The sequence below is a fragment of the Peromyscus maniculatus genome, chromosome 4, assembly GCF_049852395.1.
Source record: "Peromyscus maniculatus bairdii isolate BWxNUB_F1_BW_parent chromosome 4, HU_Pman_BW_mat_3.1, whole genome shotgun sequence".
In the NCBI taxonomy this organism is placed as follows: Eukaryota; Metazoa; Chordata; class Mammalia; order Rodentia; family Cricetidae; genus Peromyscus; species Peromyscus maniculatus.
Genome location: NC_134855.1, coordinates 152514510 through 152542263, shown reverse-complemented (window position 1 = coordinate 152542263; position 27754 = coordinate 152514510). Strand labels below are relative to the sequence as shown.

At 50.4% G+C, this 27754-nt stretch overlaps 3 protein-coding genes across 4 annotated transcripts in view; 1 reads left to right on the top strand and 2 right to left on the bottom strand.

Annotated features, from left to right (window-relative positions):
* Window positions 1-2557: 2557 nt before the first annotated feature.
* On the bottom strand, window positions 2558-4545 carry LOC102904678 (protein FAM209). The gene is made up of 2 exons (XM_006985348.4): window positions 4031-4545; window positions 2558-2904 (listed from the first exon to the last, which is right to left on the bottom strand). The coding sequence occupies exons 1-2, from the start codon at window positions 4277-4279 to the stop codon at window positions 2641-2643; spliced, it is 513 nt and encodes a 170-aa protein (XP_006985410.1). The 5' UTR covers window positions 4280-4545; the 3' UTR covers window positions 2558-2640.
* A 3626-nt stretch (window positions 4546-8171) lies between these two features.
* Rtf2 (replication termination factor 2) overlaps window positions 8172-27754 on the bottom strand; it is a 30473-nt gene continuing 10890 nt past the window's right edge. Inside the window, exons 6-9 of one of the 2 annotated variants that reach the window (XM_042276887.2) lie at window positions 13733-13846; window positions 10411-10465; window positions 10213-10308; window positions 8172-8454 (exon numbers count right to left, since the gene is read on the bottom strand). In XM_042276887.2, coding sequence (XP_042132821.1) covers window positions 8276-8454; window positions 10213-10308; window positions 10411-10465; window positions 13733-13846 — 444 coding nt within the window. In that variant the 3' untranslated portion in view covers window positions 8172-8275. The remainder of the gene's footprint in view (window positions 8455-10212; window positions 10309-10410; window positions 10466-13732; window positions 13847-27754) is intronic. The other variant, XM_042276888.2, reaches the window with a different exon arrangement.
* On the top strand, window positions 19488-27538 carry LOC102904978 (putative beta-1,3-galactosyl-O-glycosyl-glycoprotein beta-1,6-N-acetylglucosaminyltransferase 7). Its single transcript, XM_006985349.4, has 4 exons — window positions 19488-19581; window positions 22926-23954; window positions 24901-24996; window positions 26529-27538. The coding sequence occupies exons 2-4, from the start codon at window positions 22985-22987 to the stop codon at window positions 26753-26755; spliced, it is 1293 nt and encodes a 430-aa protein (XP_006985411.3). The 5' UTR covers window positions 19488-19581; window positions 22926-22984; the 3' UTR covers window positions 26756-27538.

Genomic DNA, 27754 nt, shown 5'->3' with positions numbered 1-27754 from the left:
TCCCAGAGAATACACTACAGCATAATGTGAAATTGCTTTGAAAATGCTCACCATTAACTCAAAGGTTTTAAAAAATTGTACAGGCCAGGTGTGGTGGTGCACATCATTAATCCCATCACTTGGGAAGCAGGTAGGCAGATTACTGTGAGTTCAAGGCTAGCCTGGTCTACATAGTGAGACCTTGTCTCAAAAAAAGAAGCAAAAAATTATACTGGACTAAAGACTATTCCAGCCATGTGACCCAGCCCATGCCCTTGAGCATTTCTGCCAAGGAATGAGAACGTATGTCCACACAGAACCTGCCTGTGCACAGCCCTCTGCGGCACCTGGAAGTGACCACAGTGTCCCTCCACAGAGCAGGGGCCTGGGTGCTCAGCCTGTTCTCTCCATGCTCTCGTCTGCAGCTCTCAGGAGGTGCCGCAGCCAGCATAATCGCTGATTCATAGTGCAGGCTGGAACGATCCGAGCCTGGCATGGGCATCCAGGAGAGGCGCTGTGCTAGCCGTCCATGCTGGGAAGCAAAAGGACAGAGAGCACAGGACACAGACCCCTTAACCATGACCTTGGCAATTTGTCCAGCCCGCCTCTTCACTTGGTGGCTACAGCCTTTAACTTTCACACTGTCAACCTGGGTGGTGTTGTTGCACGCCTTTAATCCCAGCAGGACCAGGTGGTTCGAGGCCAGCCTGGTCTATACATCAAGATCCAGGACAGGCACCAAAACTACACAGAGAAACTTTGTCTCGAAAAGCAAAAAAACAAAAACAAAAACAAACAAAAGAAGCAGTTTCTCATACTTGATCCTCAGCTCTTTAATTCTCTGGCCCCATTTCTATGGCTCAAGGCCCAGGAGAAGGCGGGGTCGAATGTGACGTATCAGGAGCTGCCTGTTGCATACACCGACACAGTAGACTTGTTTTCTATTGCTATGTAGGAAAACTACCAGAAACCTCATGGCTTCAATGACACAGTCCCTCTGGGGCCAGGGGCTACCCCCAGGCCAGAGGTTCCCTGTTAAAGGTCCCCCAAGTCGGCAGCAGGTACCAGCCTCGGCATGTCACTCAAGGCTCTGTTGCTCCTTCCAGGTCCTGCCTGTGGTGAATCCATCCTTGTTGAATGGTAAGAGCCCTGTTTTCTTTCTGCTAATTGGGACCCCTCTTGGATCCTAGAGGCTGTCCCCCACCTGCCACTTGACATGTCTCTCAATATTTCAATTTCCTTCCCCAGGGCCACCAGGGGGAAGACTGTTGATGAAGTGTGTCAGCATCATCAACGGAGCACAGAAGAGAGCAAGCTTTCTCCGCGGTCGCTCGGGCAACTCTGAGAAGCGTTCCATTCTGTTGCAGTCACTACGCCTGCCCTGGTGGCATCAAAGCAGCCACCAGTGGCATTTAAGTTAACCAGTGTTGGCTGGGCTCTGGGGAAAACAAGACACTGACATGTCATTTCATGTCATAAGAGATTATTTGCTTTGATTTTTTTCAACCACTTAAAAATATAAAAACAACGAATAGCTTGCAAAGCCACAGAAAACCAGACACAGGCCAGGTTTGGCCAATGAGCTTGTGTACCTTGGCAGCTACAGGTGTGGCGACTGGCTGGAGAACATCAAAAATCTACCCGTAACGAGACATGGAAGCCACCCTTAGCCCTCCCAATATTACCATTATTCCGTTGCCTGACTGGATTCTTCAGTGTGTGCTGTGAAAATAACTCATGCTTCACGTCATCAGCTCCTCTCACTTTCCTCGTCCTCTAGGCTAAAGCAAGCTCAGTTAACATTCACAAGGAGGCTCACAGGCACCTGCAAGTCCAGTTTTGGGGATCTGGCACCCTCTTCTGCCCTCTGAGGTCACCTACATGCTTGTGGTATACATACAGACAAGCAGGTACATACATATACATAGAAATACATTTTAAAAAGACCGATTTGAGAACTCTTCTTTAGTTCATCTATTTCTTAAACCCAAAGCACACGAGGCATCTCCTCCCATCCCTAAGTCCATGCAGACAACCTTGACCTTGGGGTCCTTGTGCAAGTGCTGCCCCCCGCCCCCCGAGCTGGGACTGCAGACGTAGGCTGCTACACCCAGCTGTTCCTCTGCTCTTCAATCCAACTACAGCGTGTGTAATTGCTAGTTTGCTAGAAGAAGAAAAAGTTTGCAACACCTCAGGTCTGGGATGGAATGAATAAAAAGATTTTCCTGGTTGTGAGAGAAGCAAAAGATTCTAGAATTGTCTCTCTTGACTAATCACTGTCATTTTAAATCCACAGTCAAAGTTAGACTGTGGAATGGAATTAATCATTTTGAATTGGATATTTGCAGATAGTATATAGAAACCAACTGTGTCCGGGAAAACGTCTGCACCTGCCGCCAGACTCGAGCCCGGCAAACCCCAGGCCCAGTGATCTGTGTTCAGGAGCGTCCTTGTGCACATCTGTGGATAACTGGGAAATGGAACACAGTAATGGCTCCCAGGACTACTGGGACTTGCCATCTTAAACTCCAATTAAAAACAAAAAGGGTGAGGGGAAAAGATCTCACATGGGGGACTCTTTCTTCAGAATAGTCTTTATTAGTTTGGATACTGTCTGTCAACACTCGACTTATCTTCTCTCATATTTTGATATAAGCCCATTCACTCAGACTCCTCCTCTCCCCATATCTCATATATTGTGACATTATTATGCGGGTCCATGGGTATATCTGGGATCTGCAGCCTGGGGTTACTGCCAGTTGCCATGGAGACTTTAAGATTCCGCACCTTGGACACAAATTTCACCAGTTCCATCTCGAGCTGGGTTAAAGTATTGAAAGTGAAGTCTTTGCTGGGGGAAACATTTTGAATTTTCTTTGGTGGAGAGCGAAACTGACAGCTGCGAAGGCCAGTAGGATTCTGCTCCTGTCAAGAAAGATATTAGGGTGAATCACTCCATTGGCTTCACTAGTTCCAACGCAGTTCTCAAAGTTGGGCTCATCTAAGAGGTAACACAACGATAAACCTAGTTCGGACGTTGGCAAACTGTGTTCAAATTGGCCTGCAACTTGTTTTTATAAATAAAGTTTTATTGGCACACAGCCAAGCTCAGTTATGTATGTACCAGCTGCGGTTGTTCGCAGGCTTGAACGGCAGAGATGAAGCAGCGGCCACGGAGACGATATGGGCTGCAGAGCTGAAATGATTTCCAGCTGATCCTTTAGAGGCAGCCTCTGCCCCAGCCAGAATGACTCATGTTGTGTATACATGGGTTTACATGTGCATGAGTACACGTGTGTGGAGGGTGGCACTGGCTTCTTCCTCCACCACGTCACTTTATTTTCTGAGACAAGGTCTCTCACTGACTCTGGAACTCCAGAACTCGGCTAGACTAGCTTTTTAACAGGGTCCTTCTGTCCCCGCCCTGGCCCGGCTCTAGGGTTACAGGTGTGTGCCACCACGCCTGCCTGACTCTTACATGGGTACTGTGGATCGAACTTGGGTTCTCAAAGTTGCACATCGAGCACTTTTGAGACGGAGCCATCTCCCAGCCCCTGGCCAGTGTCTTGAAATGTCGGGTTTGACTACGACTGAACCTCTGTCCCAATGCTTCCTGAAGAGCTGCTGAGACACCGTGGGGACACTGGTCACTACTCTTTACCCTAGGACAGGCCTCGAAATTCCTTTACAGAAATAAAATTTCCTTTGGTTCAGAAATTTGTGATGAGTCAAAAGCAGGTGTGTGTGAGCCTGGCTCTGTGAGCAGATCCGACGTGAAACACCAAGAGCTCTTGCATCTACTCTCAATTTGGAAAAACAAACAAAAGTTACTTCACAGAAAAACTGTGAGCTGTTTAGTAGCCCGTCCCAGGCTGTCCCATCCGCTATGGATGTGGAGACTGCTACTGTCACCGGGGAAGCAGATTCACCCAGCTTTCCCCGGGAGCGTGATAGGGTTTTCTGGTCAGACACTAGTCGTCCTTCCCGCCTCTAGGAACAGAACCTGCATTTCTGAGAGCCAATGGCTGTGGTGTGAGCACCACACCCTTACCTTATTCTTCTCACTGTCTCCTCGAAACTTCAGCACCACATATATCACAATGACGAAAAATAGCCAGAGCCATTTACTCCCAAGCCAGCTTTGGGTGTGCTCTGGAAGATTCTGTCTAATCCGGAAATGTCCTCCACAAGGCACCTTCCCTGGGCTTTCCTTGGTTTTCTCCCTCAGCGAAGAAAACATGAAGGCGCAGGCGCAAGAGATGCACAGAGGCAGGAACAGGAACCATCTCAGCGTCCGCATGTTGAGCAGAGGCGGGGCGGGAAGCTGCTCATGGTGGGTCTGTCTGCCGCCGTGCCAGAGAGACTGGGGACCTAGTGTTGGGTCCTGGTGATGTCACAGAGGGCCCTGAGCTGACAGCCCCAGCCATTGTGATGCCTTTAGCTTGAGAAGACTGAGGTTCATGGCAAGTAGCCTGCCTAGCAGGACTTCCAGGGAGGAGCAACTTCCGGAAGACAAGAGAGGAGGGAGTTGTCTCCTTGCCAGATGTTCTTTCTGAGCTTGGCACACTGCTGGGAGAGGCCATCATCTATTTCTGATTTCATTTATCTGATTCAGACATTGTGGTGAACAGCTAATGTGCCCCCTGGAGCTGGGTCCAGTAAGAACCAAGGTTACCAGCCACAGGTTGCTGGTTAAGGGTCATGGATCTCTCCTTTGGCCTGCACCAAAACCTGTGACTCATCAGCATTATGGGGACTGTGACAGGGGCTGGGGAGATGGCTCAGTAGGGAAAGTGTTCACTACGCAAACGTAAGGGCCCACTTTTAGTACCCAGAACATGTATGAGAAAGCTGGGTGCGGTGGTGTGCTCTCACAACTGCAGGACTGGGGAGGCAGGGACCGGCCAAGCTTGGGTTTGCTGGCTACCCAGCCTAAGTACTTATGGAGTTCTGGGCCAGTGAAAGATGATACAAGTGGACAGCATCTGAGGAACACTACCCAAGGCTGACCTCTGGTCTCCACATGCACACACACACACACACACACACACACACACACACACACACACACACACACACACACACCACACACACACACAGTTGGTAGAGGTGACAAGAAACCAGACATGCTAAGCCATGCAGTGTAAGGCCCACACTTGTCGCTCCTGGTCACAAGGAGGGGCCGTGCTCAGACCCACCGAGGGTGACTTTCTACTGACCTCCTCACACTGCCCCCAACCGCGTTGCCCTCTGACAGTGGACACTCCCCTGGGGCACAGCTTCTGCTTCTGTGGGGCTCCTACCAGACCCTGCCTCAGGCTCGGAGGAATGCAAGCTTGACTGCTGCTTTAGAGATCAGGCTTCGCGTCACACGAAGCCTTCTATCCTCAGAGCTACAAAGCCTCCAGAGGCAAGTGGCCCTGGTGGTTATGGCTGTGGGTTATGGCCGGGGTTCGGCACGGCCTGTTTGGAGGTTCATCCTTGGCAGGCCCCGAGCCAGATCTTGAAAATTCCCACGTGAAGGTCTGCAGGGCCTGCTTCTGATGTCAGCGCTGGCATTCGGTGGCTGTTTGGTGACACCAGATGGGAAGACAGGCTTGATTTGCAGAGATGGCTCCACACAACACAGCCCACCGCGCCGGGCACACTAGATTTCAGCTATCTGGAAACATTCATGGGTACCTAAGGGTAGGAAGCCCAGAATCCCTTTCCTTCAGTGTGTCCACTGAACAGGACTGGGCAAGGCCAGCCACTCTCCTTTGGTGCAGGCCATAGACCCCTATCAACCAGCAACCTGTGGCTGGTAACCTTGTTTCTTACTGGACCCAGCTCCAGGGGGCACACTCAGACCACAATGTCTGAATCAAATAAATGAAATCAGAAATAGATGACGGCCTCTCCCAACAGTGTGCCAAGCTCAGAAAGAACATTCGGGCCAAGGTCCTGGACTCGGGTGGCAGGTGAAGCCGAGGGTGGAGCTTAGCTCCAGGGCCCCAGAAAGGGACTGGTGTCAGTCTCATGCAGCAGGGTCTCAGACACCCAGGGAAGCTCAAAAGCCGGCTGCCTGCCCTCAGGGAGGCCATGCCTTTCCTAACCATGCAGGCTGGAGAGGGTTCTCAGAACAAACGCTGTTCCGTTATCGGGGTTCCCTTCAGGGGCATGGCAAGGAAGGAATCACAGAGCCCAGGCAGAAATCTGTGGAAGTTTCTGAGGCTGGAGGCCTGAAGATACTGAAGTTTCAAGACTGAGAAATGTGAAAGTGGTTAAAAAAAGGCATAATAAAAGTTAAAAGTTGTGATTATTAAAATACAGCTTAAGAGGACTGTTTTCTCTGTACAGATGCAGTAAAACAGAGCGGCCTTGAGTTTTCCTGTTCGCTTCCTCTTGCCCCAGTAAAGGCCTCTTGATAAAACAAACAAAAAACTAGTCAATAATGTAACTGGTATACTTTTTTAAAAAAAGATTTATTATGTATACTTTGTTCTGTCTGCGTGTACAGCTGCAGGCCAGAAGAGGGCGCCAATCTCATTACAGATGGTTGTGAGTCACCACGTGGTTGCTGGGAATTGAACTCAGGACCTCTGGAAGAACAGCCAGTGCTCTTAACCTCTGAGCCATCTCTCCAGCCCCCATTATGAGAATTTAACAGGAAAAAAACCTCTAAAAAGGCTAATTCAGCTTTGTTTTAGAAAAGCACACAATAAAAATTCATTATTTTTTAAGACACAGCCTCATGTATTCTCAGGATTGCCTAAAACTTGCTAGGTAGCCCAGGATAGTTCCGCACTTCTTATCCAGCTGCCTCCCCCTCCCAACGCTGGGGCACAGGTGCCGGTCCCCTCTAGATTATCATGCAGTGCTGAGGACAGGACCCAGGGCCTTGTGCGTGCCAAGCAGGCACTCAACCCCATGAGCTGCAGCCTCAGCCCTGGTTCATTTTCATTGAAAAACTGATCATATATGTGCTGTAATTCCAGCACTTGGGAGGTTGAGTCAGGAAGATCTTGAGTTTGGGGCCAGCCATGCCTAAGGTGAGGCCCCATCTCAAAAACCAAAACAAAAACCTCCCAGGTATTTCTACAATGTTTATTTTGGTTTCTAAGTACAAAAATCGGACATCCCAGGTCTCTTGGACAGTGCTCATTTCGCAGCTAATCCTGTTTGCCCACGCCTACACTCCCCCTAACATACTGTCCAAGAACAAACTTCAATCGTCCTTGGGCTTAGCTCCATCACTTGCAAGCAGAGAACCTGAGGGTTGTTTTCCAAGACAAGGTCTTGCTATGTAACCTAGGCCAGCTTTGACATCTCAGTGATCTTCCTGCCTCAGCCTGAGGGCTTTGATTACAGACATGCCACCATGCTTGGGGTGGAAGCAGGGGCTTTAGTGTTTATGTATGTTTGCATGCTCATAGGCTTGTGTGGAGGCCCGAAGTTGGCACTGGGCATCTTTCTCGGTTGTACTCCATTCTAGTTACTGAAACAGGTTCTCCCGAGAACCCTGAGCTTGTGAGCACCTTGCCTGGGAATCCCATCTCTGCCTTACAAGGGTTGGAACCACAGGCCACAGTGCTCGCCTGGCTTAAGGTTCTGGAGATCCAGACTCGGGTCCGCAAGTGTGCGTGCCGAGGGCTTTATCTGCTGAGCGAGCCATCTGGCCAACCCAGGAGCGGGGTTTTAGAACTGGCCCATGGAGGCAGCTCTATCCTGCTCCCGTGAGCAGTCTTACAGAGGTTCCGATTATAACTGTGAAGATGGAAAAGGTGTCACTCCTGTCTGCCCCTGTCACCGTGATGGCTGCCATTTTCTTACCAAGCTGTAAGAGGAAGAGAGAGAAGAAAGAAGAGGTGAGAGAAGAGGGCTTTATTCTGTATCACTCAGGTGTCTGATTCCTCTACGATGATGTCCTTGTATCGGGAAAGAACCCCAGAGCAAGGTCTGACAACTGGAACTCTGTCCCTAAGCTGAACTCAGGGTCAATGCTTCCTTGACCCATTACAACTTTAGAAAATGAGGCAACTGTACAGTGAGGAACCCGGAATCTTTTCTGTTACCTAAATGTAAGCAGTAGAGTCACCAGGCTACCAGGCTAAGCCAGAGGTGCAGCCTGTGGGAGAGGCTGCCAGTCATGTTGAAGCCACCTCCCCCTCCCCGGGACCCACACTCCTCACAGCAAGTGACCACGCAGGTCCAATAGTGGAGAGGACAGCTTTATAGCACAGTGCCACATCAGGCAAGCGGCCTAGACGGCCACAGGGGAGGAGCCCTGCGGGGAGAGGCTGTGCATGGCCCTGCTTTAGAAGCAGTAGGACGTGTGGGTGACCCAGTGGGCAGACTCCTCCTTGGAGCGCTTGGCAGAGCTGTGGCTTGTGAAGATGGACTTGTAGGTTTCCGACTCCTCACTGTCTGCAATGGACCTCTTCAGGGCCCCACATGGCGGCTTCCCAGCTTTCCCAGAAGCATTCCCGTTAGCTGCTAGAAAACAAAGACAAAATCTGTAAGGCTGGGACTAAAGACCACTCCAAATGTCCAATTTTTGTTTGTTTTCCAAGACAGGGTTTCTCTGTGTAGCCCTGGCTGTCCTGGCACTCACTCTGTAGCCCAGGCTGGCCTTAAACTTGGAGCTCCACCTGTCTCTGCCTCTCGAGTGCTGGGATTAAAGGTGGGTGCCACCACGCCCAGACAAATGTTGAGTTTTTAAAAGAAACAAGTCACGTATGCCATTTCCCCAACCTCGCAGCATTTTGCTACTATTTGCAAAGAAAGCTGAAGCACAGGGCAGGGCCTCCTGCAGCCCAGACGTCTTCGACCTCACTATGAAGCCAAGATTGGCCTCCATCTCCTGAGGGTGGGGTTATGGGAATGTGCTGCCATAACATTTTATACCGTGCTGGTGGGAGAACCAGGGTTCTGTGCATACTCTCCAAGTGTTCTGCCAACTGAGCTACACTCCCTGCCCACAATAGATTAAATTAAATTAATGATTTGAGACAGAGCCTCACTATGTAGCCCTGATTGACCCAGAACTCTCTATGTAGACCAGTCTGGCCTTGAACTTGGGGTGATTCTCCTGCCTCTGCCTCCCAAGCAGGCACATGCTACCACAGACTCTCAACGGTGTCTCCTAAAAGCTAGACAGAGCCCTAACCACTAAGGTCTTGCTGAACACTGTGTGCTGGCACCAGGCTGCCCCAGCTTCTCAGCACTCAGGTGAGGGACTGGTCCTCCCAGGTTGGCACTGCACAAGGACAAAGCGCCCAGAAGTCTCAGTGGCCTGTCCTGATGGAGGGCCGGGGTGGGGTAGGGTGGGGGGTGGGGTGGGGGGCTGCTGGCCACTGTTCCTGTGGGACGTAACACCACACTTCTCTAACCTGACAAACCTGTGCTTTTCTTCTTGTAAAAGAATTGTGACCTTAGTTTTTCTCTGCAGTGCTGGGCAATGAACCCAGGCCCTCACACATGCTAAACAGGCTCTCCACCACTAAGCTGCAGCCCCGGCTCCCTTTCTAGTTTTATTTTGAGACAGGATTTTAGTAAGTTGCCCAGGCTGGCCTCAAACTTCTCATCTTTCTGCCTCAGCTCCTGAGCAGCCGGAATGGCAGGCCTGTGCCACCAGACATGGCATAAATACTTATTTTCCTTTCGGTTTTCTTTTTTCTCTGTATGTGTGTGTTTGTGTGAATGTATGCCATGTATGTATTTGTGCCTGTGGAGGCCAGGAGAAGGTATCAGATCTGAAGATGGAGTCACAAGCGGTTGTTAGCTGTCAGATTGATGCTGGGAAAAGAACTCGGGTACTGGCTCTTACCTGCTGAGCGGCCCTCCTGCCCCTGCTCTTTCCTTTCTGAGACAGAGGCTAGCCTGGAACTCACCACATGACCCAGGCCGGCCTGGCACCATGGCTGACCCTGCCTCTCCACTGGCCTGTCATAAATGCTATTTTCTCTGAGGTAAAGACACAGAGTTTCAAGAGCAGCTCTCCCACCTGGCCAAGCCCTCACACAGTGGCTGCCTGCTGTGGCACCAGAAGCTTGCTCAGCAGAAAGAAAGAGTCGGGATTTGTGTCCAGAATCTTTTGGGCCAACGGGGCTCCAGGCTGGAACGTGAGGCTCTATTTTAATTCACAGGACACAGGGAGCTACCTATGAATTACTGGGAAACGCCCAAGTTTTCTCATCCCTTTGCTCTGGCTCCCCAACTTTCTCAGTTCTCTGCTGGCTCAGTAAGGCCCACCTGTGCCCTTGGAAACCAAGGTGCTTTTCTTCTCTCTGGGGTCAGGGTCTGCTTCGTCCGGCTTGCCAGCCTTCACTTTTGATGGCCCTGCAGAGTCTGTAAAAGACACAGAGTCAGCAAAACACACCTCAAGCCAAAGCAGAGCAAGGCCCTGGTGCCTCAGGACACAGCCTGCACCCCGATCTTTTGGGATCTTACCGTCTGCGACACCTGACTTTGACACGCACTCGGCTGTCTTCGGTTTCTTTGTTTTCTGTAAGAAGAAAGAAGCCACTGAAGGCTGTGGTAGCCTCAGTGAGAACGTCCCCCGAGGCTCAGTGACTGAACACTTGGTCCCTGGGGGGGGGGGGGGGGTGCTGTCTGCAAGTTATGGAACCTTCAGTAAGTACATGAGTGGAGGTACATGAGTGCGGTGGGCTTTGAGGGTGTACAGCCTCACCCCACTTCCACTTCACTCTGCTTCCTGAGTGTGGATGGGGGTGTGAGCCCTCAGTTTCCTGCTCTGCCGACACGCCTCCATTTGCTTGCCCAGCCTCCCAGCCATGATGGACTGTCCCTCTGGAACTGTGCGCCACAATAAGCCCTTCCTTCTGTAAGTTGCCTGGGTCATGGTGTTCTAGGACAGTGACAGAAGAGTAACTAACACAGAGGGCATGCTCTGAGGACACAGAGCAGTGGGCCTGCCCAGGGCCCAGCGTCCTCTCTGAGGATGACCTGTCTGCAGGCAAGCAGCTCTGCCCCCACAAAGGCTGAGTCCATACAGAGCTGCTGATCAATTTAGCTTCATATTCTCAAAAGTTTTAAATGTAGACAAGATACTTCAATGATGAGTCAATGTCAGAGGTTGGAGATGTTGCTCAGTGACAGAGCACTCACCTGGTGTTCATGAGGTCCTGAGTTTGGAGTTTGATTCCCAACAGCACATACCACACACAAAAGGTCAGTATTTCCAGTGACCACAGCACACAAAGAGCAGTTAAATAGTAACATAGAGTCCATGCACGAACATACACAGAAGCTCATTCACTCGGGAACTCCGTTTCAAAGCTGCCAGACTGTGATGTTTGTTTAGCTACAAGGCTTGGGGGCTCGCACTGAGGAATGCTAGCTGATTTAAACTTTAGATTATTCTCGTTAGAGTTTTAGATGCTGGATTAGTATGATAGTTATTGGTCAGTCCAAAAGGCTGACCATTCTGAAATTCTATTCAATTGCACAGATGATCAGAAGGACTGTTGACAACTTTCTTTAAAATGTCATTTCCATAAAAATCCAAAAAGGGGCACCAAAAAGATAGAGCTGAGCCCGCAGAGCACCTCATGTTTCAGCCCAGGGCGGGCAAAGACGAGACCAGCAAGTGCGAGGCCAGCCTGGGCTTCACCAGACCGTCTCTAAAAAGTAAAACAAAATAATGATTTTGGAAGACCCTCGTCTCTTACAAACACTGAACAGAGCTTTCTTGGTGGTAGCCTTGAATGTGTGACATACACACAATCTGACTTAAAGCATCTGAAAAACACACACAGGAAACTGTTGCACACATGAAATCCACACGTGCAAATCTGAAGGCTGGCTGTCAGGACCAAGGAGACGTCTCAGTGCAGAAGCACCAGTTGCAGAAAGCCGGGCATGGCTGCGCATGGCCACGCATGGCTGTCCCAGCGCCGGCAGGTAGAGACTGGGGTCCTGGGAATTTGCTAGTCAGCAAGATGAGGCGCAATGGTGGTCTTCGGGCTTGTCTAACGGTGACAGAGCAGGGAGCAACAGAGGAGGCCACCTGACATTGTGCTCTTGCTTCTGAGTGTGTGCACACACTAAGAGTCCACACACCCCAACCACTTTATAAACAGAACCGAGGCAGACGTTAGTTCTTAGCCCTCTATTGCGGCTGAGCTGTGTCAAAGCTGGAGGCATGCGGAGGCGCCAAGCCCTGTGTGCAGGTAAGGGTATTTGGGAAATATTTTGTATCTTGGCAGCAGTAGCTAAGCGTGCTCAGGGCTCTGCTGAGGAGGCGGCAGAGGGGATCTAGTCCCACTGGGCTCTGCAGGACTTGGCAGGAAGCCTACGACAGGACAGTCACTCAGGGAGAACAGCCAGGGCTCCGTGCGCTCTCTGACTGCTGCTCTCAGTACACAACGCCCCTCTTTGTGTTTGAAAAACCGACCAAGGACAGCAAAGACGAGCAAGCATGTCTTTCAGTTGCTGTCTCTTGTCAAAGACACTCCAGGCTTCTCTATGCTCTGATGATGGTAAGCACAGAGTAATTTAGAAAAAAGTAATACTAAATTTTAAATTGGTAATTTAGAATTAACATATACACACATACACATGCACACACACATACAAATGTTTGATTTTTTTTTTAACCTCCATACTCAGCTTAAACGACCCAGTGACCCTCAGTATTTCTCAGGAATGCTGTTACCATCTTGTAAACAGTTGCACAGAGCACTTCTGTGGCATCTACTTTCAGAGTTGCCCACAATTCCTAGCGTTAGGGAACATTACACGCACCATTTTCTAAGACGATAAAGGAAGAAATGAGAATGGATTTGGCTTCTCCTCAGAGTCTGTGTCCCATGTGTGACCATCAGCCTTCTAAGCCTCACACAGTGAAGTACTATCACAGGTAGGTGATGCGATTCTGCCCGCTCTTCTATGATTAAACTGCACCAGCAAAGCTCGGAAAGCCCCTTCCATCACCGCGGCGCTCTCCCCTTGGACGATGCTGGCAGCTGTGGGCAGTTTAATGCCAGCACTTCCCTCCTGTGCGTCCTTACACGACCTACTGTCACAGTTCCAACACTCCAGCATTTACCCTTGTTTAGGTTTCAGTGCTGGGATCAAACCCATGACTGTGCACAAGAGGCAGGCGTTCACCACTGGGCCACCCCTGGCCCGCGGGTCTCCAAACTGCTCTCCCTCCTGACTCTGCCTTAGGAGGATGGATTACAGGTGCCACATCTAGATTTCCACTTCAGTAAAACGAAGGTTAGCCCAAGTTTTCCTTGAGCTTAACCTTTCTATTAAAAAAAACAAAAAACCAGCCCCAATGAATTCCATTGCTTTGTCTGCCAACTAAAAAAACCATTCGGCACCTCCTCCCGCAAGCCTTCAGATTTGCTGGGACGATGGTGGCTTCTACTCTTGCCTTTGCAGTTATGGAAACGGAGTATGAGTCCTCCTATTTCTGTTTCTTTACTGGGGACAGAACCCAGGGCTCCAGGCTCTCCTACTGAGTCACAGTCCATGCGTACTCTTTTAAAGTCAACGACTCCCCTTTCCTAGGGTTCACTAATGCCAAACTCTGTGCGAGTGCTTGACAGGTACCACTTTAAAATCTCCGCTACACCATCATGCCCTGAGCAGATGAAGGCCAACGTAGCCAAGCCCTGAATCTGTTCTAGAGGCTAGGCCTCCTGGGTTGACAAAACTCAGCTATGTACCCGTCCCCCCAAGTTCTGCTAAGGCAGGAGCATAGCTTGCAATGGCCCCGGGGCAGAAGTGAAGCCCTCATTACCTTCTCCAGCTTGGCCCGCAGCCGCCTTTCCTCCATCCTCTTCTTCAGCAACTCCACGTCCTCCTTAGTGCCATTGAGCACAATGACGTCATCCTCCTGGAAGGCAGCCCCACACTGGAAGGCAAAAGGGAAAGTCGGTTAGCTAGGAGGGGACGTATGGAGGGCCCTGCTCTTCACTCAGCGCTGGCCTGCTGGCCTCCAGCCCTTGCTGCTCCTGCTGCATCTCTGCCTGCATCTCAGACCAGCCACTCTCAGTTCCGGCCCGAGAGGTCCATGTGCCCAGAACGACATAGCCTGGCTGCCCCACCCTGGAGCATCCCAACATAGGTAATGGATAGGGTGACTCACGTAGCAGACTTTGTACACAGTGGTCCGTGCTGGACATCTGTGATCTCTGACTAACCGGTCTGAGCAAAGACCCTGAGCTTGGGGCCACCCAAGGTTGTCGTACTGTGTTGCTGGGGGCGGTGGTTACTCTGTGGGAGCCCTCTCATCCTCCCCCTACTTGGTTACTCTGGGAGCCCTCTCATCCTCCCCCTACTTGGTTACTCTGTGTGAGCCCTCTCATCCTCCCCCTACCACACTGCTGTGTACCCACAACACACCATGGCCAACAGGCCTAGCTGGGAGCCCACGTATCTGCTAACTTCCGACAGTCTTTCCAGAACATTCTAAGTGTAAGGTTGACTCCAGGCACATCTTGCAGGACAAGACAGAGCCATGTCCTAGTGTCTCGATGGTGTGCTGGAGGCAGGGACAGACACTTGTTGGTGTCCATACTCGGCTCTGCCTGTTGCACACATGCTCATATTCACAGACTGTAACCAAGCGAGCTACCTCCTCCAAGGGGCCGCCTGCAAGCACCCCACCAAGGCTCCTGTGAGGAGGTCCTAGGCTCAGTGTCAGCACATGGCAGGAAGAGGGATGGCAGAGAGAGCAAGGCTCTCCCCAGTGAACTGAGGTTTTTGCTCCAGGGTCTCCAGGTCCCCTTGATTTAGGCTCCACCTCTCTGGCCCTCAGTCCTCCTCAAGAGACCCTCAGGGACACCACACAGTCTGGAGACAATCTGGCTGTCACATCTGGGAAGAGATGTCACTGGCACGCTCTGTGTGGATAATAAATAATAAAAAAGCCAATAAACATCCTGCCTCAGGTCTCTGGCACCCCACCTTTCAGGTCAGGGTCTGCTTCTTTTACAGGGTTTCCCTGAGGACTGCTGCTGATTGAAGACATTTGCTTTGACTCACAGAGCTCTGAGGAATGACCTGAGGGAGGAGAGGTACCCAGTGAAGTGAAGGGCTTTCATTCTCAGCCACCATGACAGGCAGGGAGGTGGGGAGAAACAGCCTCAGGGCAGGTGGTCCTGTGGGAAGTCCTGGGCCAGGGGACACTTGGTAGACAATCCCTCCACGGGGAGGGAGGCCTTTCCTTAGAGAGGGATGGAAAGGGATCTTTCTGGAACTGAGTGAGGTGGGAAGGAAGACCCAAGGGATGTGGAGGTGCACTCCGGTGTAAATAACCCTCCTGAGGGCCTCGCTGCAGAGTGCAGGAGGCGGGACCCTTAGAGCAGGATCATGCCTCCCTGCTGGGATCTCAGCTGCTGTTTCTTTCCAGAGGCACCTTGACATGCCTGCTTCTTCTTGTTTTTAACACCAGAGGAGATGCTGCCAATGTATTTCACAATTGAAAAGCTTGGCAAAAACTTGTCAAATAAAAAAAGATTGAACTTGAATTTTGTGAGGATGGAATTTGCAGTCAAGGAATAAGACTGCCATGCCTTAGGGTCTCTATTGCCATGATAAACAGCATGTCCAAAAGCAGCGTGTGAGCAAAGGGGTTATTTCGGCTCACAACATTCAGGTTGCACTCCACCACTGCAGGAAGTTAGGGCAGGACCCTGCAGGCAGGAGCTGAAGCAGAGGTGGTGGAGGAAGCTGCTGCCTGCTGCTCAGCCTGCTTCCTTCTACCACCCAGGACCACCTGCGGGGGTGGGGGACACACACAGGGACAGGGACATTACCCCCAGTGAACTGGGCCCTTCCACAGCAATCACCAATCAAGAAGAAGCCTCCCGGGCTTGGGCCAATCTTACAGAGGCACTTTCTCAACTGAGGCCTCCTCCTCTCCCGTGAGTCTAGGTTTGTGTCAAGGTGACATAACTCAGTCATCAGCACAGTGGCTTGACACCCTGACCAGAGGACCCCAGAATCCACCAGGAGTGAATGTCACCGCCAGGGGTCAGGGCACTGCTCTCCTGACCACTCTGGGCATGAGGATGGGTGTAGAGAAAAGGAGCCCAGAACTGGAAAGAGGCCGAGCCTTAAAACCTGGGTAGTTTTTGCCCCTTGAAACACGGTGCCACTAAATAGCTCTGGCTAGCCTCGAACTCTCCGTGTAGACCATGTTTGGCCTCAAGCTTGTGATTATCCTCCTGGGAACTCAGAGTGACTTTCCTTGGCCATCCCTGCACCCCTGCTTTCTTTATGGTGCTGGTAGTAACATCCTTTGGATAGAATCATGGCTGTGGCCTGATTCTGCACACACACATACCCAGCACTGATATATTTTGATAACTAAATAAGTCACTGACTAGGATTTGGGGCTGGAAAATATGCTGTATAAACTGGACATGCAGGACCCATAAGAAGGTGATCACTGAACTTTGTAAGGCGAGATGGTCCTTCAGGTTCCTGATTCACGGAAGAAACTGCCAGACATTCTACAGGACATGGGGAGAAGTGACTGACGAACTTTGCCAGAATGGGTGGAACTGTCCTTAAAATTTTCTGCTTCACTGAAAGCTATGCCAGAGACTCTAGGCCTGTAGGCTGAAGATGGATGCCTCAACATTACAGAGGAACTTTGGGTGACTGTCCAGGGAGCCAGGTGTCTCTGTCATTTCTATAGTTTTCGAAGTTGCTTGCAATACACTTTTTGTTTACTTAAAAAATATTACTTCCTTCTGGGGTCTTTGATGGAGCTGAAGACTATATAGTTATAATTATAGTTTTCCTTAGTTATAATAAAAGATAAATTAGATATGAAACTTCAGACTCACAAATATAGGATAGAATATTTTCTTTAATTTTGCCAAATACAAATAGACTAGCTATTGTAACTGTAATTCTTGCTTGATAACTGTTTTGTTATATATAATTTTACTATGTTAAAGTTATAACCTTCCTTTTTGATTAGACAGAAAAGGGGAAGTGTTGTGGGATGTCTTTCTGTATGCTGTGAATACGTGTGGCTACCATTAGATAATAAATAAAGCTGTTTTGGCCTATGGTAAGAAAGCTTACAGCCAGGTGAGATATCCAAGCAGATACAGAGAGAAGGGCGGAGTCGGGAGAGACGCCAGGCTGCTACTGAAGGAGCAACAAGATGCCAGCAGACTGGTAGTGCCACGGCCACATGGCAACATATAGATTAACAGGAATAAGTTAGTTTAAGATGAAAGTTAGCTAGCCAGAACCTGAAGCCATAGGCCATACAGTTTATAATTAATATAAGGCTTGGAGTGATTATTTTATAAGCATCTGTGGGACTGTGGGGCTGGGTAGATCCAGAGAAATTTCCGGTACAAATGCCTCAGTGGTTAAGGGTGCTTACAGCTCTCGCTAAAGACCCAGGTTTAGTCCTCAGCACCCACATGGTGGCTCACCACCTCTAACTCCAATTCCAGGGGTCTGACCGTCTCTTCTGACCTTGTGGGCACCTGCATGCAAGTGGTACACACAAACTCATGCAGGCACAGGCACAGGCACAGGCACACACACACACGCATGCATGCATGCATGCATGCATGCATGCACGCACGCACGCACGCACGCACGCACACACACACGCACGCAGAAGTAATAAACCTTTTTAAAAAATGAGCTATCTGAGCAGGACTACCATGAGCTCAGGGCCAGTCCGGGCCACACAGCGTTTTAGGCCAATGCAGACACAGCAAAGCCTGCCTCAGAAGTAAAACAAACAAAAGGAAGCACTCTTCCTCCCAAACACTCCAAAGACCCATTAACACTCAGTGACATTAACTGCTTGGGCCTAAACCAGGTAGCACTGTCCCTCAGGACTTGGAGGTCTCCTCCAGGCCACATGACCAAGTCTGGCCTGGGGGTGGGGGGTGTCCTTACACCTGACCCTGGGATGTTGGGGATTGGTTCATCCTAAGGGGCAAGTAAGACAAACCAAGGAAGCAGCCAGCCATGGCAGCACCAGCTCCTCTCCATGGAGGAAGATCTAGGGACACCTTTGGTGGAGGAAGAGCATAGTGATGCACAGGCAGAGATGGCTCATGGGAACTGATCCACATTTTGTTATTAATAACTTTTTTTCCTTTCCTTTCATTCAGACAGGCTCTCACTAGGCCAGGTTAGTTGAGAACTACATAATTTAAGCTGGCCTGGAACTCATGGAAATTCTCCTGCCTGGGTCTTCCAAGTGCTGGGATGACAGGCGAGAACTACTGTGCTCAGATCTTAAATCTCACTGTAGCCCTGGCTAGCCTCCACCGTTAAGTCGTGTGCAGCATGTCTGGCTGCTCTTTCAAGATTCTGGCTAGATAGAAGCAGAACCTCAACAGGTGGAAGCCGAGACGACCTCCCCCCCCCCCACGCACAAGCTGGACTTGCTCTCCCTCCTCCAAGGCGTCATGGGGGCTGGGCCTGAAGTTCACGGAGACTCTGCTAGCTACCCCACCTAGACCTCTTTCTATAGCAGCTGTGACAGGGTGCTTCAGGGTGGCTTCTCCAGCAGGTGAAGACACTACCCACCCACCCACCCTGCCATCGTAGGAATCCAGAAACAGGAGGGACAAGTCTCCTGTGCTGCCCCCCCATGTTCTGTTCTGTGGTGGAAGCCTGCACCGGATGCACTCCATGAGCACTCTACCAGGTATGCATGGAGGGTGGTGACCTAATCCTTCGCACTGCTCTCCTGAAAACAGCTATGTCAGGCCAGTGAGATGGCTCAGCAGGTAGACACTTGCTGCCAAACCTCATGGCCTGAGCATAATCCTTGGAACCACAAGGTGCAAGAACTGACCTTTGCAAACTGTCCTCTGCCCTCCACTCATGCTCAGTGGCAGGTGGGTGCACACATGCACGCACGCACACACTTAGTAATAAACAAGTTAATGAATGAATGGGAAAAAGTAGATCTATCCAGAGTAAACCTAAATACAGACAAGTGTCAGAAAAATCAGCCTCCTGTCTTACAGAGAATATTTTGTTGTTTTGTTTTTGTTTTTGGGACAGTGTCTATGTAGTCTTGGCTGGCCTGGAGTTCACTATGTATGTTAACCGGGAATTCAGAGATCCACCTGCCTCAGTCTCCCACGTGCAGAATGCTGGGATTAAAGCTCGTGCTACCACGCCTGGCTTTGAAGAGCATTTTAGGACTTCCCCATCTTACAAAACATCGGCCCAGCTAGCAGCTTTCCGAGTTTGGGGGTTGACGATCTCTGCCCAGTACAGAGTGTGATGTTCAGAGCTAGAGGGCCAGCCGCTGCTTCAGAGTCCGGAGGCTGCACACTCCTCTGGGCTGCGGCTCTCTGCAGCACCTTGTATTGCTTTATGTCTACTCCCCTGGCCCCCCTTTTTTTTTTTTCCTGGCAGGTGTACAATCCTGAATAATTCTCAGGGATCAAATACAGAAGCTTTTTTTTTTTTTTTAACCAACGTGTCAGAATCAACAAGAATACAAGTCCCTAGGGATGCAAAGGCAAGCCAGCTTGCCAGGTAACTCTGAGAAACAGGAGCCGCAGCCATCGGAGTCGGTCAGAAGAAAGGAGGCTGGGCCAGCACCTGCCCGGGTTCCCTCCAGAAACAGAACTGCACCCGGTGAGTGTCTCTAACAGCATGGGGAGGGACGGTGGACAGCAGGCAGGCAGGTGTAAGCTCTGAAGGAAGCAGGGCTTTCTCACCTGCCTGTGACTGTAAACACAGTCACAGTGATGGATGGCAGGCAGGCATCATTTCCCCCTCAAAAATAGTTCCATGGTTTCTGGCTGCGAGCCAAAGAAAATCATGGTGGGCTATTTCCACAGCAAGTGACAGATGACATTTCACAGGTGTTAACAAGCCACCGGGTACTAACCTGATTTAGGTAAGTCAGCCTGGAGGCCAGGCCAGTCTCCGTTCTTATTGGTGGCAGTACTGAAAATAAACTGGGAGCTGTGCTTGTTCTGAGTGGACACCTCAACAGGAGCGCACCTCTGCTGACACGTGGCTGGACCAGGACACAGGGCTTAGGTGCTTACAGTTAGGTTGCTTAGGTTCAAATCAGCCCACCTAACACATGTGACTATAAAAACTGACGTTCAGGGTGCTGTGGACACTGTCCTGAGCCCAAGGACGACAAAGACGACAGAAGAGAACCTGCCCTGTTGTGGTCACAGGGACTTGAGTCACCATGCTTAGAAGGTAACTCCGAGGGAACTCTGTCACACCGGGTCTGGGACCAATCAAGTACCAGGCTGGCAACCATCCCGGCGTGTGCAGAAGGAGAATGGACACTCGTAGCCCTCAGCTACTGTGGCTCCGCAGCGCATCCTCAGCCTTCAGGTTGAGAACCAGGCTCTCAGTGTGAGACATGAAATAATGAGCTGGGCTTTGGAAGGAAAGCTTGAGGAAACTCTCTGAATGCTGTTGACCAAATGAATAGACTTCTCAAAAGGAATAACAAAATACTAAATGGAAGCAGTGGACAGGCTGGGGCTGAAACAGGGGCATGTGGGCAGGGTTGCAGTCAGGCCCCCGTGTCAGCTGGGCTGAGGACAAGGGGGAAGGTGAAAAGAAACCCCAGCTTGCTCTCGCTCACCTAAAAGAGGCAGAAAACCACTTAGGCCAGGGAGCACACTGAAGGACCCTGGGCTATCCCGGGGCCTGTCTGCACTTAATTCTATAAATGGCCGAAAGAGCAGTCCCTGGGGCTTGGCTACAGCAAGAGGTTTATGGGGGGCACACTTGCCAATGCAGGCAGCGGAGAACCAAGCAGCTCCTCAGCCGCCTTCCTGGCAAAAGCTACCATACCAGTAGAGGTGCACCAAGGTGTATTGTGTACCTTGTTCAAAATTCCTAAGCTTTAGCTGGGTGTGGTGACATGCCCTTAATCCCACCCAGAACAGATCTCTGTGAGTTCAAGGCCAGCCTGGTCTACACTGTGAGTTCCAGGACAGCCAGAGCTACTTGGTGAGACTATGTCTCTAAAAAACCAAACCAAAGTGAAAAATAAGTAAACGTCTAAAATGACAAAACGACGAGTTCTAAGTGTCGTGATGCTTGCCCTGCGTCTCCTTCAGTAGGGACCTCCTTCCTGGTGGATTTCTATGCTGGGGCAGGGCTGTTTATTTTGGGGAGCAGACATGAAATGATGAGTCATCAGAGTGCCATGCTTATGAAGGTAGACCTTGCATGCTTTATAAACTCTTGCAAAAGAGACCCTAAGGTTTGAAGCTTTGTGGCAATTAGATGTCAACGGGGTCTGTGACCCAGCATCCAGGGCAGTGGCTGCTTTGTATTTCGAAGCACGTTAGGTGGTAAGAAACTACAGTGAAAATGTGGTATTTAAAATGTCCACAACAGACAGAGCTCTCAAGGTGAGAACTTGAGAGCCCGGGAGTAGCTCAAAGCTGGTCTGTCGGCTCCAAGTCACATCCCAGGCAAAGAGCTATGCAAGTCCATTCGCCATGAGAATATGACTTCTGTGGCACTCAAGAATCAGGGTTCACATACAGCAAGACCTCCTGACGGCACAGCCTGACATCTTGCCTGGACAGCTTGCCTCGCTAAACGCAGAAGGACAAACACGGCATGCAGCAGTCCTCCACTAATGCGCCTTCAGCACCGTCTGCTGCAGCTGCTCACGTACCTACCGCGGTTCTAGACAAGTCACCACGTTGGCATCAAGAGACATCACTACCCACCTTGATTTTAATCCCTAGAAACAATTCATCAGCTCTTTCAACAGGCTTACCTTTGTAACCACAAACTCTTATTTGTCCTTCAACTCCTTTATGGAAAGATTTGGACTCAATGTAATGGGGAAAGGTGTAAATACAGGGGAATAACTCTTGAGTGCATGCTCAGCAGTGACAGTCATCAGGGACACACAGTGAGACCGCAGGGAATTGCCCCTTGCAAGCCAATTAGGATGGTTACCATGGAAACGGAGTGCTGACAACGTGCAGTGTGGCCAACTCTCCTACCTGCAGCTGTACTGACGTGGGAAAGCCCCGGGGCAGCTATACAGCCAACATGCGAGGCAGCCATTCACTATCCCACATCCACTTGAGACAGACAGAAACACCTGTCTTCTCAAAGCTCGTGCACAATGCTTACAGCATCTCTGTAATAATGAGAAGCTGAAATGGCATAGGAGTCCATCAACAGCTGAACAAATAAACTGTGCACAACTATGGGATGGAGTATCACTCAGCAATGAACAAGAACTAATGAAAACTGCAATGAGGAGGCAGACTCTCCGGCTCATTATCTTAACTAGGAAAAGCCCCCCTGGTCCCCAAGAATCCACTGTACGAGTCCACTTATAGCCCCTCACAGACTCCAGGGACACAGAAGCACACAAATGGCTGTTGCAAGATGGGGTAGAAAGACAGATGGCTTTCTGGGGCATAAGGAAACACCGGGGTGAAACTTGCCTGATGTGGTAATAGTTTCAGAGTGCACACCCTTAAAACAATGGTCAGATTACACACAGGTATGTTGCAGGCACCTGCAGGTCAGTGATTTGGGAGCCTGAGACAGGAGGACTGCTTAAATCCACGGGTTCAAGGTCAGCTTGATAACATAACAAACCCTTCTAAAAAAGACAGAAAGAAGGAACCCAATAAACCAAGGTCTGTTCAAATGGCATTCCCCATCTGTCCATCTACCTACCTAGCCATCTATGGATCATTTGAACTTGCTGTTTAGCCAAGGATGACCCTGAACTTCTGCCCTCCCTGTCCCCACTCTCCAGTGCAGAGATAACAAACCTGCAACACCACACCTGGTTCATGCAGTGCTTCGGAGGAGCCCTGGGCCTCATGTATGCCAGGCAGACACTCTGCCCACTGAGTGGCATCCCTAGCCCCAAGTCATGTACTTAAGACATACGGTTCATGTGCTTCAGGAGAGTTGGGGGGAGCGTTACCCAACTCAAATGTTCTCTGTTGTTCCTGTAGGAAACTGAAAGGAAACCATCTCAAGCTATGGTGGTGAGAAGACCCTGAGAGCTCAAAGCATGAGCCAGCTCCGGACCACAAAGGCTGGACTTGTGGCATGTGGAGTGATCTGCGCCTTCATCTTTCTTTACTCACGGAATCCCGGTCCCGAGGAGGCTGAGGGGGAGCCCATCCACCTGGCCGTGGTGGAATGTGGCTTCTATCCAGATGAACTGTGCTCAGCTTTATTTGAAGGGAAAAAGGCAGCCCCCCAAATCGCACAATTCTGCAAACCCCCTTATAATTCTGAAATACTCGCTCTTTTGCACACATCCAGAAACTGTTCCAGGATGACCCAGGGGCTGCATTTCATAACCAGACCACTGTCTGCAGAAGAGGGGAACTTCTCTTTGGCGTACGTTATAAGTGTTCATAAGGAGCTGGCCATGTTTGTGCGGCTTCTCAGAGCGATTTACGCACCTCAGAATGTCTACTGTGTCCACATTGATGAAAAGGCCCCAAAGAAGTTTAAGAGTGCCATGCAAACCTTTGTAAACTGTTTTGAAAATGTCTTTATTTCATCAAAGACACAGAAGATGGCTCATGATGGCCCTAAGAGGCTGCAGGCAGAGATTAACTGCATGAGAGACCTCGTCCACTCCACACTTGAGTGGCAATATGTTATGAATCTCTGTGGACAGGAATTCCCAATCAAAACCAACAAAGAAATCATCCACTACATCAGAACCAAGTGGAAGGATAAAAACATCACTCCTATGACGATCCCACCCCCAAACACCAAACCCAAGACAGGCCAAAGGCCCCCTGAGCCTAACCCTGAAGAAAATACCTATGTATCTCCAAATATAAGGTTCAAACAAAAACCACCCCATAACCTAACAGTTTACTCAGGAAGTGCTTATTACGCACTTACGAGAAAGTTTGTAGAGTTCATCCTGACTGATCCCCGTGCAAAAGACATGCTCCAGTGGTCCAAAGACATCCACAGCCCAGAGCAGCACTACTGGGTGACCCTGAACCGGCTGAAAGGTAGGCTAATTCCCATTGTGGGTGCCGCTCAGGGAAGAAGGCAGCGGGGGCTGACTCTCCTGTCTTGCTGTGGCTTCCTACAGGGCCGGCATCTCACAAGGCCTCCACCTGGAGACCAGGGAGGCCTCTGGTCCTAGGGGTGGAGTTAGGGAGACAGTCCCGTCATGCTCCCATCCACATGGCTCATTCTGTCTCCTCCAGTAGAACCTTCTGGATATCTTGGGCATAAATGTTTGGAAAAATCTGCACTGTTTTTCATTCACTTGGTAATGTTACTGGATAGTCACTACAGCCCAGCGTTGTGCTAAGGGCTCACATCTGTCAGTCACAGTTCTTGGGAGGCTGAGGCAGGGGGCTGCTGCACAATACAGCCTGGGCTACAGAGTGAGTTCTTAACTAGAAAATAGAAAAAGACCCCCACCCCCCAAATATGAAGACTAATGTCTGTGGCAACCCTACCACTTCTGACAACTCTGGTGACATCCTTTAACTGGATTTATTAAATCACATTCCAGAAAGGCCAGCTGGTTCCTCCAAAGAGTGCTACTTCAAGCATGGCTGCCTACGTCCATCAGTAGATAACACTCTTGCAAACAGGGACCTGGCAGAAACGGTCTTGGACCATTCTATGACCTTTCATACCGACTGCAGCAAGCTCTGTTCTCACATCACCTACAAGGGCTGTTAGAGGAGAACAGCCCAGAGGCACAGCACAGTCCTGAGGGCACTTTACACACATCCAGTGAGTTCTGAGAGACACTCTCAAAGGGCGGAAAATGCAGTGCAGGGCTTGGGATGCTGGCCTCGGTCAGCACAATGCCCTGCCGTGCACTGCGGAGGTTTTTCCTCAGTGACCTCATCCCAGGAAGGGTAAAGGCAGCGTAGAGCTGACACCACACAGCTGAGGTGCGCTCTGCAGTGTACCCTGGTTTTGTCTCTCCCTCAGACGCTCCGGGTGCCACACCAGATGCTGTCTGGGAAGGAAGCATTCGAGCCACTAAACGGAGAACGGAGGAAGGAGACGGTCACAAGGGATGTACAGGTAAAGACTCAAACAGCAGCCTGCATCTGGAGTGCTGGAATTAAAGATTTGTGCCATCATGTCTGGTTCACGCAGGGCACAGGGCACCCAAGCTCTGGCGTAGTTCTTGCTGTAGAAGTACCTTTCTAGTTTACTCTGGTAGATTCTCCCCCAGGAACCACGAATTCTCCCTCTTTCTGGTGTCCCAGAGGTCTGAGTCACAGAAGGAAGCGTGGACAGCTTTGGGGGAATCATTACTTCATTGCATAATGCTAAGGAGTAAACAGATGGCCAGTGGACAGATAGTTAGTGCAGAGTCCACAGAAGTGGGTGTGTGTGTGTGTGCTCATGTTGGGGTACAAGTCGCAGGCCACACAGGCTGACTATGAGGGGGCTGCAGCACAGCACAGCACCCCTTTTGGGTACTGTGGCCATTTGTCCATGAGCAGTTTCCTAACCACAGCACTAGCTACCACACAAGGGCATCATCCCTTTAAACACTGCACTTGGGAATGGACCCTGGATTAGGACAGTAAACCAGACATACATTCTCCCTACTTAAAAGACTCACCTAAAATAAACAAGTCATAAGGAGGGAGAACGTCAACTCTGATGCCCAAGTAGCTAAAAGATGAGTAAATACAGTTGTCCTGACAGTGCCAGGTCAGAGGGTGTTTTTGGGGGTGGGGAGATAGACTCTCACTATGTAGACCAGGGTAGCTTGCCTGGAGCTCACAGAGATCTGCCTATCTCTGCCTCCTGGGATTAAAAGCTGCCACCACGCCTGGTTAGAACTTTTTGGGTTTGGTTGGTTTTTTTAAGGTAGATATTGTAGTTCAGTGAGGAGCCAGTGACAGCCACAGCTGCCCCTCTCCCTTTCTCTCTCACAGACTCCATCCCCGAGCTACACCACCAGATCCTTGTTCATCTTTTTCTTTTGACACAGCAAAAGGCTGTGTAGCCAGGCTAGCCTTAAACTCATGATTCTCCTGCCTCAGCCTCCCAGTGCTGTGATTATGGGTGTGCGTGGCCGCACTGCACAGCTTTCAGACTCTGACTCTATGACCTTTCAGGCTTCTCCTTGGCTGCGGGCAGTTCCTCAGGAAAGTCTAGTATAGGAAGTCATCAACTCTCTTTATTGGTTCTTCCAAGTAAAGCTTGGTACAAGTGTAAGTAATTAAAATAGGAATTAGACCCAGGGCTCATTAAGATCAGACTGGCCTGGTACTAACTCTGTCCTCAAACTCATAGCAATCCTCCTGCCTCAGCCCCCCAAGTGTTGTAATTTACAGGCAGGAGCCTCCATGCTCCTGGGCACTATTTATTCTAAATAGCAGAGCACTATCTAGTGGCTCTTGCCATTTAGAATGCCCCCCAAATACTAGCCCAAAGGTGAAATTCCCTTGGAGACTGCTGACGGTTACAGGGTGCTACTTATCTTGACCTCTGTGCAGGAGCCCTCCAGCCGACACTTGTGGGGTGTGCACTACTTACTTGTGCCGGGACTGAGCTGGCAGGGGAGCGGGCAGCTAAATTTCTGTTTCTTTCCGCAGGCCACGATGCCCAAGACACCTGTGTCTACGGCCTGGGAGACCTGCCTGGGCTCATCCAGTCGCCGGCTCTGTTTGCCAACTTTGAGCCGTCGTCGACGGACCCACTGGTGGTGGCATGCCTCGAGAGGCAGCACAGACTCAAAGCCCTGCGGCAGGCGGAAGTCCCCACAGAGCCACACTGGCAATTTCCCCGGGAAACCAGCCTCAGCAGTCAACCCCACCACTGAGGGACACGTTCACCAGGCACCGTTTCAACTCCTGGATGCGAATTAGTTCAAACAGGAACGCAGACACGTGCTCCTGGCCAGACTTTACTCCTGACCCTAGGCAGGAGAGACCACAAGAGGAAAATGACTGGGGCTGGGGCTGGGGACCGGAAGTCAACACCCGGAATGCCCAGTGCTTCAGTGAGCAGCTGCTGAAGGCCAGATCTCTCCACCCGATGAACCCAGTTCACGGTGGAGTAACCATCAGGCGGCCTTGTTCTGAGGGCCTGGAGACCCTGTGTAAGAGGCATGAGGACAGAACAAAGCCCACCCATAAGGAAGCCATGCTTCTCTAGAGCTGTCCCTGTGGGGTAAGAACAGCACAACTTCGTTCTAGAAAATTCCAGAAAAACATCTAGGGGATTCCTTCTCTGGGTAAAATGACTTATCCCACAGTAGGAACACAGCTTAAGAGGCTGCCTGCAGTCTGTGTTGTCTTGGTCTGTCGTCTTCTTCTTCCTGCCATGTTGGATGGCCCACACCAGCACATGCCATCACCACAGAAGAATGTGGAGAGAGATGGAGAAAGCCACTCTCGACTTTTAATTAGTTTTTAAAGTTAGTTAATTCGTGTGACAAACAGCCAAAACCCTGGCCTTAGCCATCCTGGTGGCAGATGCAGATCCTTCCCGGCTAAGTCCCCAACTCTTCTCCTGCCACTGTTGGGGACACTTAGATAAAGTCCTCCTCCATATACACAATGTCCTCAGCGGCGGCGGCATAAAGACCGACATGTTCAACTACTTTATGTGTACGCATGCTTTCCTGCCTGTGTAGATGTGTACTACATGTCCATGGAAGTCAGCAAGTGTTGGCTCCCCTGGAACTGGAGTTACAAATGGTTGCCAGACACCACGTGGTGCAGGGAATTGAACTCAGGTCCTTTACAAGAACAACCAATGCTTTTAACCACTGAGCCTTCTCTCCAGCCTGGAAATACTTTTTTTTTTTTTAAAGTAG

Coding starts and splice junctions, on each gene's coding strand:
- LOC102904978 (XM_006985349.4), top strand. CDS start 22,985: ATGAGCCAGCTCCGGACCACAAAGGCTGGACTTGTGGCATGTGGAGTG. Junction 23,955..24,900: donor GACCCTGAACCGGCTGAAAG/GTAGGCTAATTC, acceptor TCTCTCCCTCAG/ACGCTCCGGGTGCCACACCA. Junction 24,997..26,528: donor CGGTCACAAGGGATGTACAG/GTAAAGACTCAA, acceptor TTCTTTCCGCAG/GCCACGATGCCCAAGACACC.
- LOC102904678 (XM_006985348.4), bottom strand. CDS start 4,279: ATGCGGACGCTGAGATGGTTCCTGTTCCTGCCTCTGTGCATCTCTTGC. Junction 2,905..4,030: donor GAGACAGTGAGAAGAATAAG/GTAAGGGTGTGG, acceptor CTTTCTTGACAG/GAGCAGAATCCTACTGGCCT.